At 41.6% G+C, this 12016-nt stretch overlaps 2 protein-coding genes across 2 annotated transcripts; one reads left to right on the forward strand and one right to left on the reverse strand.

Annotated features, from left to right (window-relative positions):
• The first annotated feature begins 2204 nt into the window (after nucleotides 1-2204).
• LOC147328104 (uncharacterized) lies at nucleotides 2205-5614 on the forward strand. The gene is made up of 6 exons (XM_086297422.1): nucleotides 2205-2349; nucleotides 3481-3582; nucleotides 3664-4017; nucleotides 4955-5091; nucleotides 5218-5318; nucleotides 5473-5614. Exons 1-6 carry the CDS (start codon nucleotides 2205-2207, stop codon nucleotides 5612-5614), a joined length of 981 nt encoding a protein of 326 aa, XP_086153548.1.
• Nucleotides 5615-9199: 3585 nt separating this feature from the next.
• On the reverse strand, nucleotides 9200-11946 carry LOC147328105 (protein NYNRIN-like). Its single transcript, XM_086297634.1, has 2 exons — nucleotides 9922-11946; nucleotides 9200-9855 (listed from the first exon to the last, which is right to left on the reverse strand). The coding sequence occupies exons 1-2, from the start codon at nucleotides 11701-11703 to the stop codon at nucleotides 9211-9213; spliced, it is 2427 nt and encodes an 808-aa protein (XP_086153760.1). The 5' UTR covers nucleotides 11704-11946; the 3' UTR covers nucleotides 9200-9210.
• Between the last annotated feature and the right edge of the window lie 70 nt (nucleotides 11947-12016).

A 12016-nucleotide genomic window follows, 5' to 3' on the forward strand; every position in this document is an offset into this window, starting at 1 on the left:
TAATCTAAAGAAGGGCATCAAAAAAGCCAAACACCATTACAAAAAGAAGGTAGAAGAACACTTCTCCAACTCCAACCCCCGACGCATGTGGTAAGGACTCCAGACCATTACAGACTACAGGACCACCGACCCCTCCCCCACACCTTCTGATGCGGTGCTGAGCAGGATCAATGTCCACAAGGCTGCAAGTCCTGATGGCATCCCCGGGCGTGTTCTCAGAGTGCGTTCTGAGGAGCTTGCAGGAGTGCTGACAGACATATTCAACCTATCCTTAGCCCACGCTGTGGTACCGGCCTGCTTCAAATCCACCTCCATTGTCCCGATACCCAAAAACTCCAACCCATCTAGCCTCAATGACTACCGCCCAGTAGCACTCACCCCCATCATCACAAAGTGCTTAGAGCAGCTGGTCCTAGCACACTTCAAATCCTGTCTCCCCCCCCCCCCCCCCCCCCCCCCCGGGACCCCCACTTTATTGTGTCAATAAAACTTAATTGAAGTTTTGATGTTGATCAAGTGGCGCATTCACTGAAGCACCATTTTTTCCTTTGACAAGGCAACATAAAAAAAAAAGGAAGGAGACAATGAAAAATAACAAAACATAGTAAATAAAAGCTTACAGTACATTAAAAAAATACAATAGTATACTTCCTGCAGTCCAAAAGGTTCAGACTTGTTCACAGTTTTTTTTCTTTTGTTTATGTTTGTGTTTGTTAACATGTGATTTAAACATTCTTGTATGGCAGGTTAGAGACTTCCAGCTCTGATTTTGAGTGAAATTTGTATTTCTTCCCTGCCAGTCCTGCCAGTGCTTAGACTTTTTATTGCTTTGGGTAGATTTACCAGAAATCTGTAACTCCCACATCAATGACAGTCACATTTTCTGACTAGAGACCTATATTTTTGTATCTAATTTGTGAAGGAAGAGGGGAAATTGATTGTGTAAGGAGAATTTGTTCGAACATAAGGAACAGATTCAGAAAGCTAGAGTAGTACAGTCTTGATTGCATTGCAACCAAAGCAACGCATGTATTTTCTAAAAAATTATCATGATGCAATAAAAACTTAAGTAGGGATTTTATGAAAACAGTAAAATGCATGAAAAAGCCGAATTATACAGTAGTAGCCCAGTGGTTTGAGAGCATTTCTGAGTTTGAATGGTGCTTCTAAGTGAAAGTATGTGGAAGCAGTTGAATTTCAAAAACAACAAAGTGTTGGTGGAATTCTGGAAGTTTTTAATTTCTATTCATCAATGGGAGCAGAAAAGCCACAAAAAAGCTGAATATTTTAAAAAGTATAAAAGTTAAATAGCAATAAATAGAAAGTATAGCTGGAGAGAAAAAAAGTAGAATAGTTAAAATAGAACAAAGTATGGAGAAGTAGTTAAAGGCCAAAAGACCTAAAAGGGCAACTTAAAGAAAAAGAAGAAGGATAAAAAATAGGAACAAAACAATAACATGCTTTACAGTGTGAATGCTTTACAGTATTCACAAAATAATCAGCTAGAAGACTTTAACGATGGGCAAGGGGACACTGAGACATATATTCACATGAAAATAATACGAAGCTAAAGGCCTAAACAATGTAGAACACATATTATAAATTCAGAAATAAATCATGAACCCAAAGAAACTCAATACACTGGCTCAAATAACCCAGGAACCACAACACAAAACTATGAGGAATGCTCTTTGTTTTGTGCATAAACAAACAATGTTGTGATGGTTTTCACAACTATGAGACCTTTAGCAGGCATTTAGGTACAAAGACAAAGCAACTGAACAAGTGTGTCAGATCTCATAAAGATTGTATTACAGTAATGTGATAAAATAATGTCACACAGGAAGTTTGGACTTTTTAAAAACACATTATAACATATACAATGTAATTTAATTATATATATAATGTAAAAGATGGCCTTCTCTACTGTTTCTATTCATACTACATGTATGATATATTATAAATTCTTTCAAGTCAACAAAGCGCTGCAGTGAGTGTTGTGTGCATATTCAAATGCAAAGACGAATGGAGTTATAACACAAACACAGTCTTGAGGCATGCCACCAGTCCTCTAATTTCCTGTTAAATAGAGAACTGCTTGTGTCAATATATTTTCACGTTCAGATCAACTACAAACAACTTCAGAGACTCTCTCAAAACACTGATCTCCTCAGAGACTTAAAGACCCAACTGAACCTCCAGTCATGGCTGAAATCTATGAGAATACAGAGGAAGTATTAGGTTGTCACAGAAAGTACAGAAGTGAGCATAGAACTTCAGAAGACATTTATATGAATCAGGAAGCGATCCAAACTGTGCAACTTAAAACAACTGGACCTGCACCCCCAGGTAAAAAACATATCTATAAATATTACAATTACATGTTGCTGAAGTTTTGTCGACAAACAAAACTAAAACTAAAATTAAGAATTTTATATAAACTGTCTGAAGAAAACAAAAGACTAATTTCAGGAAACGCAATCTGCTGTAGAGTTACTGTAGTTGTGGATTTTTTGTTAGCTGTTAATTTTGATTGAGATAACAATAATAATTTAGTTTTGATTAGTTTCTGTCATGGTCCTGGGTCTGTGACCCAGTGAGTTGAATTGTTTATTATTTATATCCCTGATGTTATGTTATGTTATGATGTGTGTGTTTCAGTTTTGGTATTTCTAGGTCCTGGGTTTTGACCTCTTTGCCCCTCATGTTATTCTGTTCTCCCTCTGTTCCAGTGTAGTCAGGTCTCTGTGTAAAGCCTGCGTCTCTGAGTCTGTGTCTTTGCATGTGTGAGTTTCCTGTTTTATTGTGAAGTCCCGTGTCTTATGTGAGTGTGTCTGGTTTTGTTCCCCTTGTCTCTGATTTCTCCCAGCTGTGTTTTCCTCCTGTCTCCTATTCCCTGATTACTCTACCGTGTATATAAGCCTTTTGTTTCCTTCTGCTTGTTGCTGTTCTGGCTGCGTTTTCTCCCCGTGTTCCTCTATGCGTTCATTCTTCATGTACCTCTACTCTCTGTCTCCTTGTGTTCAGGTTTGTTGTTTAGTTCTTAGTTTTTCCCAGTTTCCAACTATTTCTCAGTTCTGTTCTCGTGACCCTCGCCTTTTGTTGCATGTCCCTCTCCACAATAAAGCTCACTCACATCAGCAGTGCCTGCATCTTGGGTTCTCACTTATAACCCCACACGTCTGCCGTTGCAGCCACGACAGTTTCAGTGTTAATCGAAGTTTACACTGTTGCCGGTGTTTGCTTGTTTGGAAAGAGCTCAGAAGAGAAAATAATACAATACGAATACTTTGTAACTAACACTATTTGTGTCACTGACACCAAGACCCATTCTCAGATACTGATTTTAGGAGCAGAAATGATCACGTACTACTTTTTGATAAAAAAAAAAGAGAAGAAATGAAACTGGTGTTATATTAAATTTGAGGATATGAACATTTTTCATTTTTAGACATAACAAATTTTGACTTCTACCTTCAGGTGCTGAATTTGTAAAGAAGAGTTTCTGCAGAACTGCTGTGATTCTTCTGGGTCTGCTGTGTCTTTTCCTCTTCATTGGACTCATAACTTTAGTTTTTCTTTGTGAGTACAACAGAAGTTTAATTAGCATGCTAACATTCTCACAGGTGATGCATTTATTTAATGATTACGTATCCAACACAGACACCCAAGGCAAATCTCAGTGGGAAATGGAGACAGTGATACTACACAAGCTTTACGACAACGTAACCAGCGAGAGAAACCAGTTACAGACCAGTTACAACAACCTGAAAACTGAACAGAGCCAATTACAGACCAGTTACAACAACCTGAAAACTGAACAGAGCCAATTACAGACCAGTTACAACAACCTGAAAACTGAACAGAGCCAATTACAGACCAGTTACAACAACCTGAAAACTGAACAGAGCCAATTACAGACCCGTTACAACAACCTGGTTGAAGAGAAAGAACAGCTCCAGAAAAGATTTGACAACCTGACCACAAACAGTGACAATCTTCAGAGAAAGCTTCAAGGTAATTATTTCTTAATGCTCAATGGCCATTTAAAATTCAAGTTTTTTGTCACATACACAGTACAACATGTAGGGAAATGCTTGTGTCCGAGCTGGGACAGGCTGCACCATTCCAGGGCTTTGGTTTAGCAATGGGGGGGTCTAGCTAGGACCCTTACTGGATACCGGGTGGGAATCAAACTTTCAAATCCCACTCTAAAGGTGTGTAGTCTTACCACTATACTATCCAGCTGCTTATTTGATCTCTAATAGCAATTTAACAGTGATTAAGGATCTTGGGGGGAGAGCAGCATAGTGATGTGTGGTTAGCACAACAATCCTGGGCTTGTGTGGAGTGTGTGGAGTTTGCAAGCAGAATGTATCTTGGAAAAGGCCTTTGAAGGGTAAAGTTGTAAATGTAAACTGAGGCTAATGTGAGTGAACATATGAATATTCTATACGTTCATATAAGCTTATTTAGACCGTTTATAGTGGGGCATTAACCTGCATTGACAAGAAACAACCTTCTGATGTTTAACTGGCTTCTCAGCTCCAAAAATAACTCTAGTGTTCTTCATGTTAATAGAAGACATGTTAATACTGTGGTTTTGGTTCAGAGTGTGTTATGCTACAAATTACTGTAACACCATCAAGGATTCAAAACGAGAAGTGGACAGAAGAGAAAAGTTGATTTCTCCCTAACTTAACTTTAATTAACTTTCTCAAGACAGTGACAGTTGCTGACTTGAGCAACATTACCAGACATAAATTATTAAATCCGAGAAGCACTCCCTCTGAGGTCACAAAAATTTAACATTTTTCAAATTTTTTTGTGTTTTGAATTTGTACCACTGATTTCTTCTCCAAAGCAATGGTTTTTAAAGGCTTATGACTGGAGTTGTATGGATGCTACCCGTCCCCCAGTAAACCCAAATTTTTATTCTGATTTTCTTAAACAGCTTATCAACAAAACTGGGCGGCATTCAATGGTAGTTTGTTTCAAGTTTCTTCAGAGAAGAAATCCTGGCAACAAAGCAGACAAGACTGTCTTCAAAAAGGTGCAGACCTGATGATTATTAACAGCCGAGGGGAACAGGTGTGTGTTCAATCACAATACACATGTGAATGAAGCTGCATGAAAACAGAGGATACACTGATGAATCACTTTAAGTTCTGCATGTTTACATTTAGTTTTTCTCTTTCTCTTTCTTTCTAAAAAAAGAACTTTGTGAACCAGCTCAAGATGCGTTTGTGGATTGGACTGACTGACTCAGAGACAGAGGGGACATGGAAATGGGTGGATGGGACTCGCATGACCACAAGGTTGAAATACAAATTAAATTCCTTTCTTGTCCACAAAGTCTTCTTATGTCATTAAGTACATTAACTAACTTATTTTAACTAATATCATGTCACACAAAACCAAAGACTGACTGAATTGTTGAGTTTAACTTTTATAATTTTATTTGTATTTCAGCTACTGGAATAGTGGGGAACCAAATGGTGGCAGAAATGAAAACTGTGGAGAGATTAAAACTTACGACTCAGAAAAAAGCTGGAACGATGAATCATGTTCCAATGAAAAATTCTGGATATGTGAGAAGAGAGTTTCTCCATAACTTAACATCCACGCCCAAAAAATAATGCATAACACAGAGCCATGAGATTAACTCCTGAAATGAAGCAGAACAGAAAGCAGTGGACATTTACAGCGGGTAAAATAAGTATTGAACATGTCACCAATTTTCTGAGTAAACATATTTCTAAAGGTATTATTGAAATAAAATTCTCGCCATATGTCAGTAACAACCCATCCAATCCACACATGCAAGGAAATTAAACTACAGATGTCCATAAATTAATCCATGTTTGATAGCGAAAACTGACACAGGGAAAAAGTATTGAACACATGAAGAAGGTGCAAAAAGTCATGACACCAACTTAAAACTATCAGTAATAAGAAAGCAATCCTGCCACTTAATGCAAATTAATATCACCTGATTCAGTCCCAACTTATGGGCTATAAAAAGGTGATGATGATGATGATGATGATGATGAAGCCATTTATTTGCCACTTGCAGTTGCCTGCAGCAAGACTTGACCTCTCCCGATCATACATACAATACACAAACATCACGTTGGGTTGACAGGTCAGAACAGGTAGCGTAACGAAAAAACAATGAAATGTACAACACAATAGTGGAATGGAGGAGAGAAAAGGAGAACTCAGACTGAGCTCCTAGTGGGAGATCAGTATAAGAACAGAAAACAAACTCCTCAGCACAAAAAGCACATGAATCTTCACACCATAACACCATGAAAACACATCACAAGCAACAGGGGTGGCTGCATCGAGTGGGGGCAAGCTTTTGGCATATGGAGGGAGGAAGGGGGGTGAGTATATGTCTGTGTCTGTATACGTGTGTGTATGCATGTATATGTGTGTCCTGTGTTCAACTGAGACAGTGTCCCTTCACCCAGATGAGCGAAATTAAACTGTCGTACAGCCGACCCAGGTGGCCTTGAAGGGTGTAGTGTAAAGAGTCGAAAACACAGTCCCGTTATCAGGGAAAGCAGAGGCCTCGGGGGCCTTCAAGCAGCAACGTGGGTAGCCAGATGAGAGAAATGATGGTTGTTTGGGTTTAGTGCGAACGCGCTCCATCCAACTTTAAAGCCGATCTAAATGTCAGTCACTGGTCACCGGGTCTGTCAATTCCCCGTTGAGGAGCTGTGAGCTTCTCCAAGATCCATGTTGCGTTCAATAAGCACAGTCTGAGAACTCACAGCCCTTCCCATCACTTACATCATAGCGGCTAGCCTTGTGGGGTTTTCTTTCTTCAATCTTCGAAAAGCCAGGGCCAGCTCCGATCAGCAAGAACCCAGTTACCATGGTTCTGAATAGGTATAAATCTTCTATGTCCTCAATTGAAAGTCCCACCAGGCACAAACGTCCCTCCGGTACAATCAGGTTGTGAAGAGCTACAGAAAGACCTGAAATTAGCTGATACAATTGTTTCAAAGAAAACAATAAGTGACACATTCAACTGCGATGACCTATATGGACGCTCAGCAGTGGCGGTCCTAGCCTGTTTGGCGCCCCGGGCAAACGTTCCTCTGGCGCTCTGGCGCTCACTTTTTGTGTATAGAATTTCGAAAAAACATCAGTGCAAATTATAAGTCTGTATTATAATGTCTGGTGTTTTCATGTTTGTTGGTTTGTTTTTATTTTGTTTTATTTTGCGAGTTGGTTATTAGATGCCAGAGAATCCCCCGCCGCCCCACCCTCTCCTCCCTGTGCCGCAAGCAGCAGGCGCACCTCACAAACGGAGGGCGCCCTTACTCCCAGCAAATGGGCGATAGAAAACCGATCGGTGCCTATGCCATTTCCAATATGCGCTGGCTGATGTCGGGGCAGCATGAATATGAGCAAATTTATTTATTTTTGCCGATGCCCATGATGCCGCCCCCCACCACGATGCCACCCCAGGCAACCGCCCGTGTCACCCATATCAAAAACCGCTACTGACGCTCAGCATGCAAGACTCCATTGGTGAAGAAAAAGCAAGTCAAAGTGTGTTTTAAGTTTGCTGAACAACATTTTGACAACTCTGTGAAATATGATGTGAATATAGTCTGGTCAGATGAGAAAAAAACTAAACTCTTTAGATGCCTTAATACAAAGCTTGCTTGGAGGTCAAAAGGCATTGAATATCACCCAAAAAACACCATATCAACAATAAAGTTTGGAAGTGGGTTCATCGTGGTGTGAGGATATTTTTTAACATTCAGCACTGGCACGCTTCATATAACTGAAAGAGGAATAAATAGAAAAAAGTACAGAGAGACCTTTGATTAAGAGAAACTGCTGCTATCTACCAAAGAAATGAGTTTGAACATTCCAATAAGACAATAATGATTTCTCATTATTTAGCATAACCTAATTGATGGGTATTGTTAAGATTCAGGAATTGAGAAAGGGTACAAGAGGTGATCGAAAAATAACCACACTGGTCCGGCCGGGTGAAGTCAAACGAAGATTTTAATTCACATGTGGGAAGATCACTGAACACAGCAATTGATCTTCAACTTACTAAAGCACAAACAATTATTTTATAACATCAGGGTTTGTTTACTGACGCCCCTTCATGCGTCACAGATACATTTTATACATAGATCAGATCAACATCATCATGACTTTTCACCTAGAAAATCATCTTCTATTTTCATGGCTAGCCCTTCCTGTCTACCTTTCAGTTCTTGTCTTGTTCCTCTTTCTTGCCGAGACACCAAGAAACGGTTCCTCTTTTACCAAGACAATTTTGCAGTTACAGCCAAACATAACTAACCTCTCCTCTAAATAAATCTAATTTAAAGTGTGTGTGTGTGTGTGTGTATGTGTTGACCTCACATGCTCTTTGTGTCACCTCTTCACCTACTGTCTGTGTCTCGTCCTCAAATGCTCTTTCTCAATTCACCTGTTGCACTTCTGACCTTTTACCAGACCAGAAGCTCACTGAGACTATGTGTATGTCTTCTACTAAATAAATGTTTTAACCAAGAACCTCTACTAAAACCTTAATATAAGAATATGAACATATAAAAGATAATAAAATAAACTGATATAAGTGTTTTGTAAGCATGTATTGCAATTCCTTCTATGTTCTAGTTTTCCCTCAGCATGTATCACCTGAACAGTCACGTCAGTGAGGCTTACGACCTTTAAAGAACCTGAACATCAACTCAAATAAGCACAGATATGCAATATGTATAAAATAATTATAACTGCCCCTGAAATACAAAGTTAGCATCATCATAAACATCTTAAGGCCATCTTAAAGCTATCTATTACATTGTTAAAGCAATGATCATACTGCAGATTATATTATGCTGGTAAAATACTTTTGTTCATCCCCACAATTCCCCCTTACGACCTCTGGCACACCAGAGGTCGATACACAGGTTGTTGTTCACTCCTCAGTCCACTCGGCTACCTCCAGATCCATCATCGGCATCATGGACATAGGGGCCACCGCCCCAGGGTCCACTGCCTTTACAATCACTTTCTCTACCAACCTTCGGGCACAAGGAATGAGACAACAACCACAAGTCACCAAAATACCCACCAATACAGATAGAGACAACATAATTGACAGAACAAGCCCCTTCCACTTTCCCTTTTTTACTCTTTTTATTTAAACCACCCCTTTTCAAACTCTCAATTTGTTACCACTCCTTTCTGTAGGCGCGGCGATCTCCTCCTAGGCTGCTCTTCTTTCTTCGGCCTTCCAGGTAGACTACTGGTCGGCCCGTTACACAGGTGAAGAGGTTTATTCTGCCTCTGTTTCTTGACACCTGCGTTCTTTAAAGACGAATTTTCCTCCACCAAGCTCTCGTGTGCGGGTGCACACTGCGACCAGTGGTACCAGGTGTCGCCTTTCCCTTTCAGCTGGACTGCTGTAGCCGTCCGGGCGGTCACCTCATACGGACCAGTCCAGCGGGGCTCCTTCCACTTTCGCTTAATGACCTTCAGCCACACTGCCTTTGCGTCCGGGACCTCTCCGTTCCCCGTGGGTCTCTCACAAGTGACCTGTTTTGTAAAGCTGGACACAAGAGCCTTCAACTCATTAAAATATTCTGCATGAGACCTGTTGCTTGTCCTGGGCTGCTCCACCGGGACCACTGTCCAGGGTGCTGGAAACTGTCTCCCAGTCAGCAGCTCATAAGGGGTGAAACCTGTGGATTGGTTAACAGAACATCTTATGGTCATCAAAGCAATGGGCAGGGCTGCGACCCAATTTAGCCCTGTCTGCGCACAAATTTTAGCCAACTTGTTTTTCAAATTTAGGTTCATCCTCTCTACCTTTCCTTGAAATTGAGGATGATAGACCGTCCCGAACTTATGTTGCACTCCCAACATCCTCTCTACCTCTTGCAAATCTTTATTCTTGAAGTGAGTACCATTGTCTGATCTAATTCTCTTGGGAAACCCATGCCTTGGAATGTAATGATTGATTAAGCACTTAATCACACTTTTCGCATCTTCACATTTGGTCGCCCATGCTTCGGGCCATCCAGTCAGAACATCCACACACACCAACAAATACCTCACCCCACCTGGGCCTGTATCAATCATGTCGGTATAATCAATCACGACCTCTTCTCCTGGCCTTTCTGGCATGAGAAACTTACCAGCTTCAGGTTTTACTGCTGGCTTTGGGTTGTGTGCCCCACAAATTAGGCACGTTCTGGCCTTTTCCAGTATCATCCTTCTCAAATCAGGATGCCACCATCGGCACAAATTTCTCTCCATCTGTTTCACTCCCACGTGACCAAGCCCGTGAGCCTCATTCACCTTTTGTTCCGCCATTTTGGCCGTTAAAGCGGGACGCCCATCTGGCCCCCTCCACAAACCGCCATCTTGCCAGGCTCCTTTGTTTTCCCACACCCCCTTTTCCTCTGGGGATGTCTCCTCCTGAGCCTGTCTAACTTCTTCCATGCTGTTAGTGCTAACCTCCTCTTCTGGGGTTACCTGCACCAGTTGTCTCTGTCCTTTGTAGCCCGCTGCTTCCTTTGCGGCTTCGTCAGCTTTCTGATTTCCTCTTGCCACCATACTGTCTGCTTGTGAGTGGCCTTTGCATTTTATAATACTTACCTCGTCTGGGTCCTCCAGGGCCTTTTCCAGTTCCTCCATTTCCTTTTTGTGACAGATGGGTGCATTAGTGGCCGTCCTGAACCCGGCTCTCTTCCACTGAGCCAGTTCCACATGAGCTGCTCCAAACGCATATGCTGAGTCAGTGTAGATGTTCACTCTCATATTTTTAGCCAACCTCAGGGCTCGAGTTAGGGCTATCACTTCAGCTCTCTGGGCCGACTGTTGTCCCTCAATTTTTCCTGCTTCTTTCACCTGAAACTCAGTTCCTACTCTACAGACTACTGCATAGCCCGCTTTCAATCCTTCTTCATCTCTGTGGCAGCATCCATCTGTGAACCAATCCTCAGCTCCGTATATGGGCTCTGCCTTCAGGTCTTCCCTGATTTTTCCTTCAAGCTGGGCTTTCTTAATACAGTCATGTGGTTCTCCTGACCCCATTAGGTCTGCCATATTTATTCCTTCATGTGTGAATATCAAATTTGGCGCCTCTAAAATTTTGCTCAACCTTTGTTGCGTCAGTGGAGTCATTGTGAATACCTGTGAGTTCACATAGGCCACTACACTGTGTGTGGTGAGCACTTTCAGTGGGTGTTCCCTCACTATATGTGCTGTTTTCTGAATTATCTTTGCTACTCCTGCTGCGTGTTGTGTGCATGTGGGATGCCTTGCTTCTGTTGAATTTAATCTTATGCTGACATACATAAGTACATCCCTACCTCCCCCTTTTTTCTGAAACAACACACCATTCACAACTCCCTTTGTTTCTGAAACATCAAGATAAAATGCCTCATCATAGTTAGGTGTGGCCAGATCTGTGGCTCTTGACAAATCCTGTTTTAGCGAAATGAACGCTGTCTCTGTGTCCGGCGTCCAAGGCAATTCAGCCTTCAGATTTCGAACACCAACTTTCTTGATCAGGTCCCTTAAAGGGGCCGTTTTACCCGCATAGTTCGGAATGAACTGCCTGCTGTAACCTGTCAAGCCAAGAAAGGAAAGCAACTCCTTCACAGTTCTTGGTTTTGGATGTGTCAGAATTTGGTCTCTGTGTGTGTTCATTAACCCCACTGATCTGTGTGCGATCACCCGGCCCAGGAATGTTACCTCTGGCCGGACCAACTGCAGTTTTTCTTTGCTCACTTTGAAGCCACACTCCGCCAATCTGTTCAACACCACGAGCGATGCTGCCGTACAGGCCGCTGCTGACGGGGCTGCAATAAGAAGATCATCAACATACTGTATTAATGTACAGCCCCCTGGCAGTTGACATGGGGACAATGCCTCTTTCAACACCTGATTAAAAATTCCTGGTGAGAGTGCAAAGCCTTGTGGTAGGCGTGTGTACCTAAATTTGCGGCCTCTGTATGTGAAT

Source organism: Aulonocara sp. 'chitande type north' Nkhata Bay, linkage group LG6 (assembly GCF_057382095.1).
Source record: "Aulonocara sp. 'chitande type north' Nkhata Bay isolate Kocher_YH1m ecotype deep benthic linkage group LG6, A_spYH_male_GT1.1, whole genome shotgun sequence".
Classification (NCBI taxonomy): domain Eukaryota; kingdom Metazoa; phylum Chordata; class Actinopteri; order Cichliformes; family Cichlidae; genus Aulonocara; species Aulonocara sp. 'chitande type north' Nkhata Bay.

Excerpts from the sequence above, each read along its gene's own strand:
- LOC147328104 (XM_086297422.1), top strand. The coding sequence starts at position 2,205 with ATGGCTGAAATCTATGAGAATACAGAGGAAGTATTAGGTTGTCACAGA. Across the intron at positions 2,350-3,480 it reads AACTGGACCTGCACCCCCAG|GTGCTGAATTTGTAAAGAAG; the intron begins GTAAAAAACATA and ends TTCTACCTTCAG. Across the intron at positions 4,018-4,954 it reads TCTTCAGAGAAAGCTTCAAG|CTTATCAACAAAACTGGGCG; the intron begins GTAATTATTTCT and ends TTTCTTAAACAG.
- LOC147328105 (XM_086297634.1), bottom strand. The coding sequence starts at position 11,703 with ATGAACACACACAGAGACCAAATTCTGACACATCCAAAACCAAGAACT. Across the intron at positions 9,856-9,921 it reads AGAATAAAGATTTGCAAGAG|GTAGAGAGGATGAACCTAAA; the intron begins GTAGAGAGGATG and ends TTTCAAGGAAAG.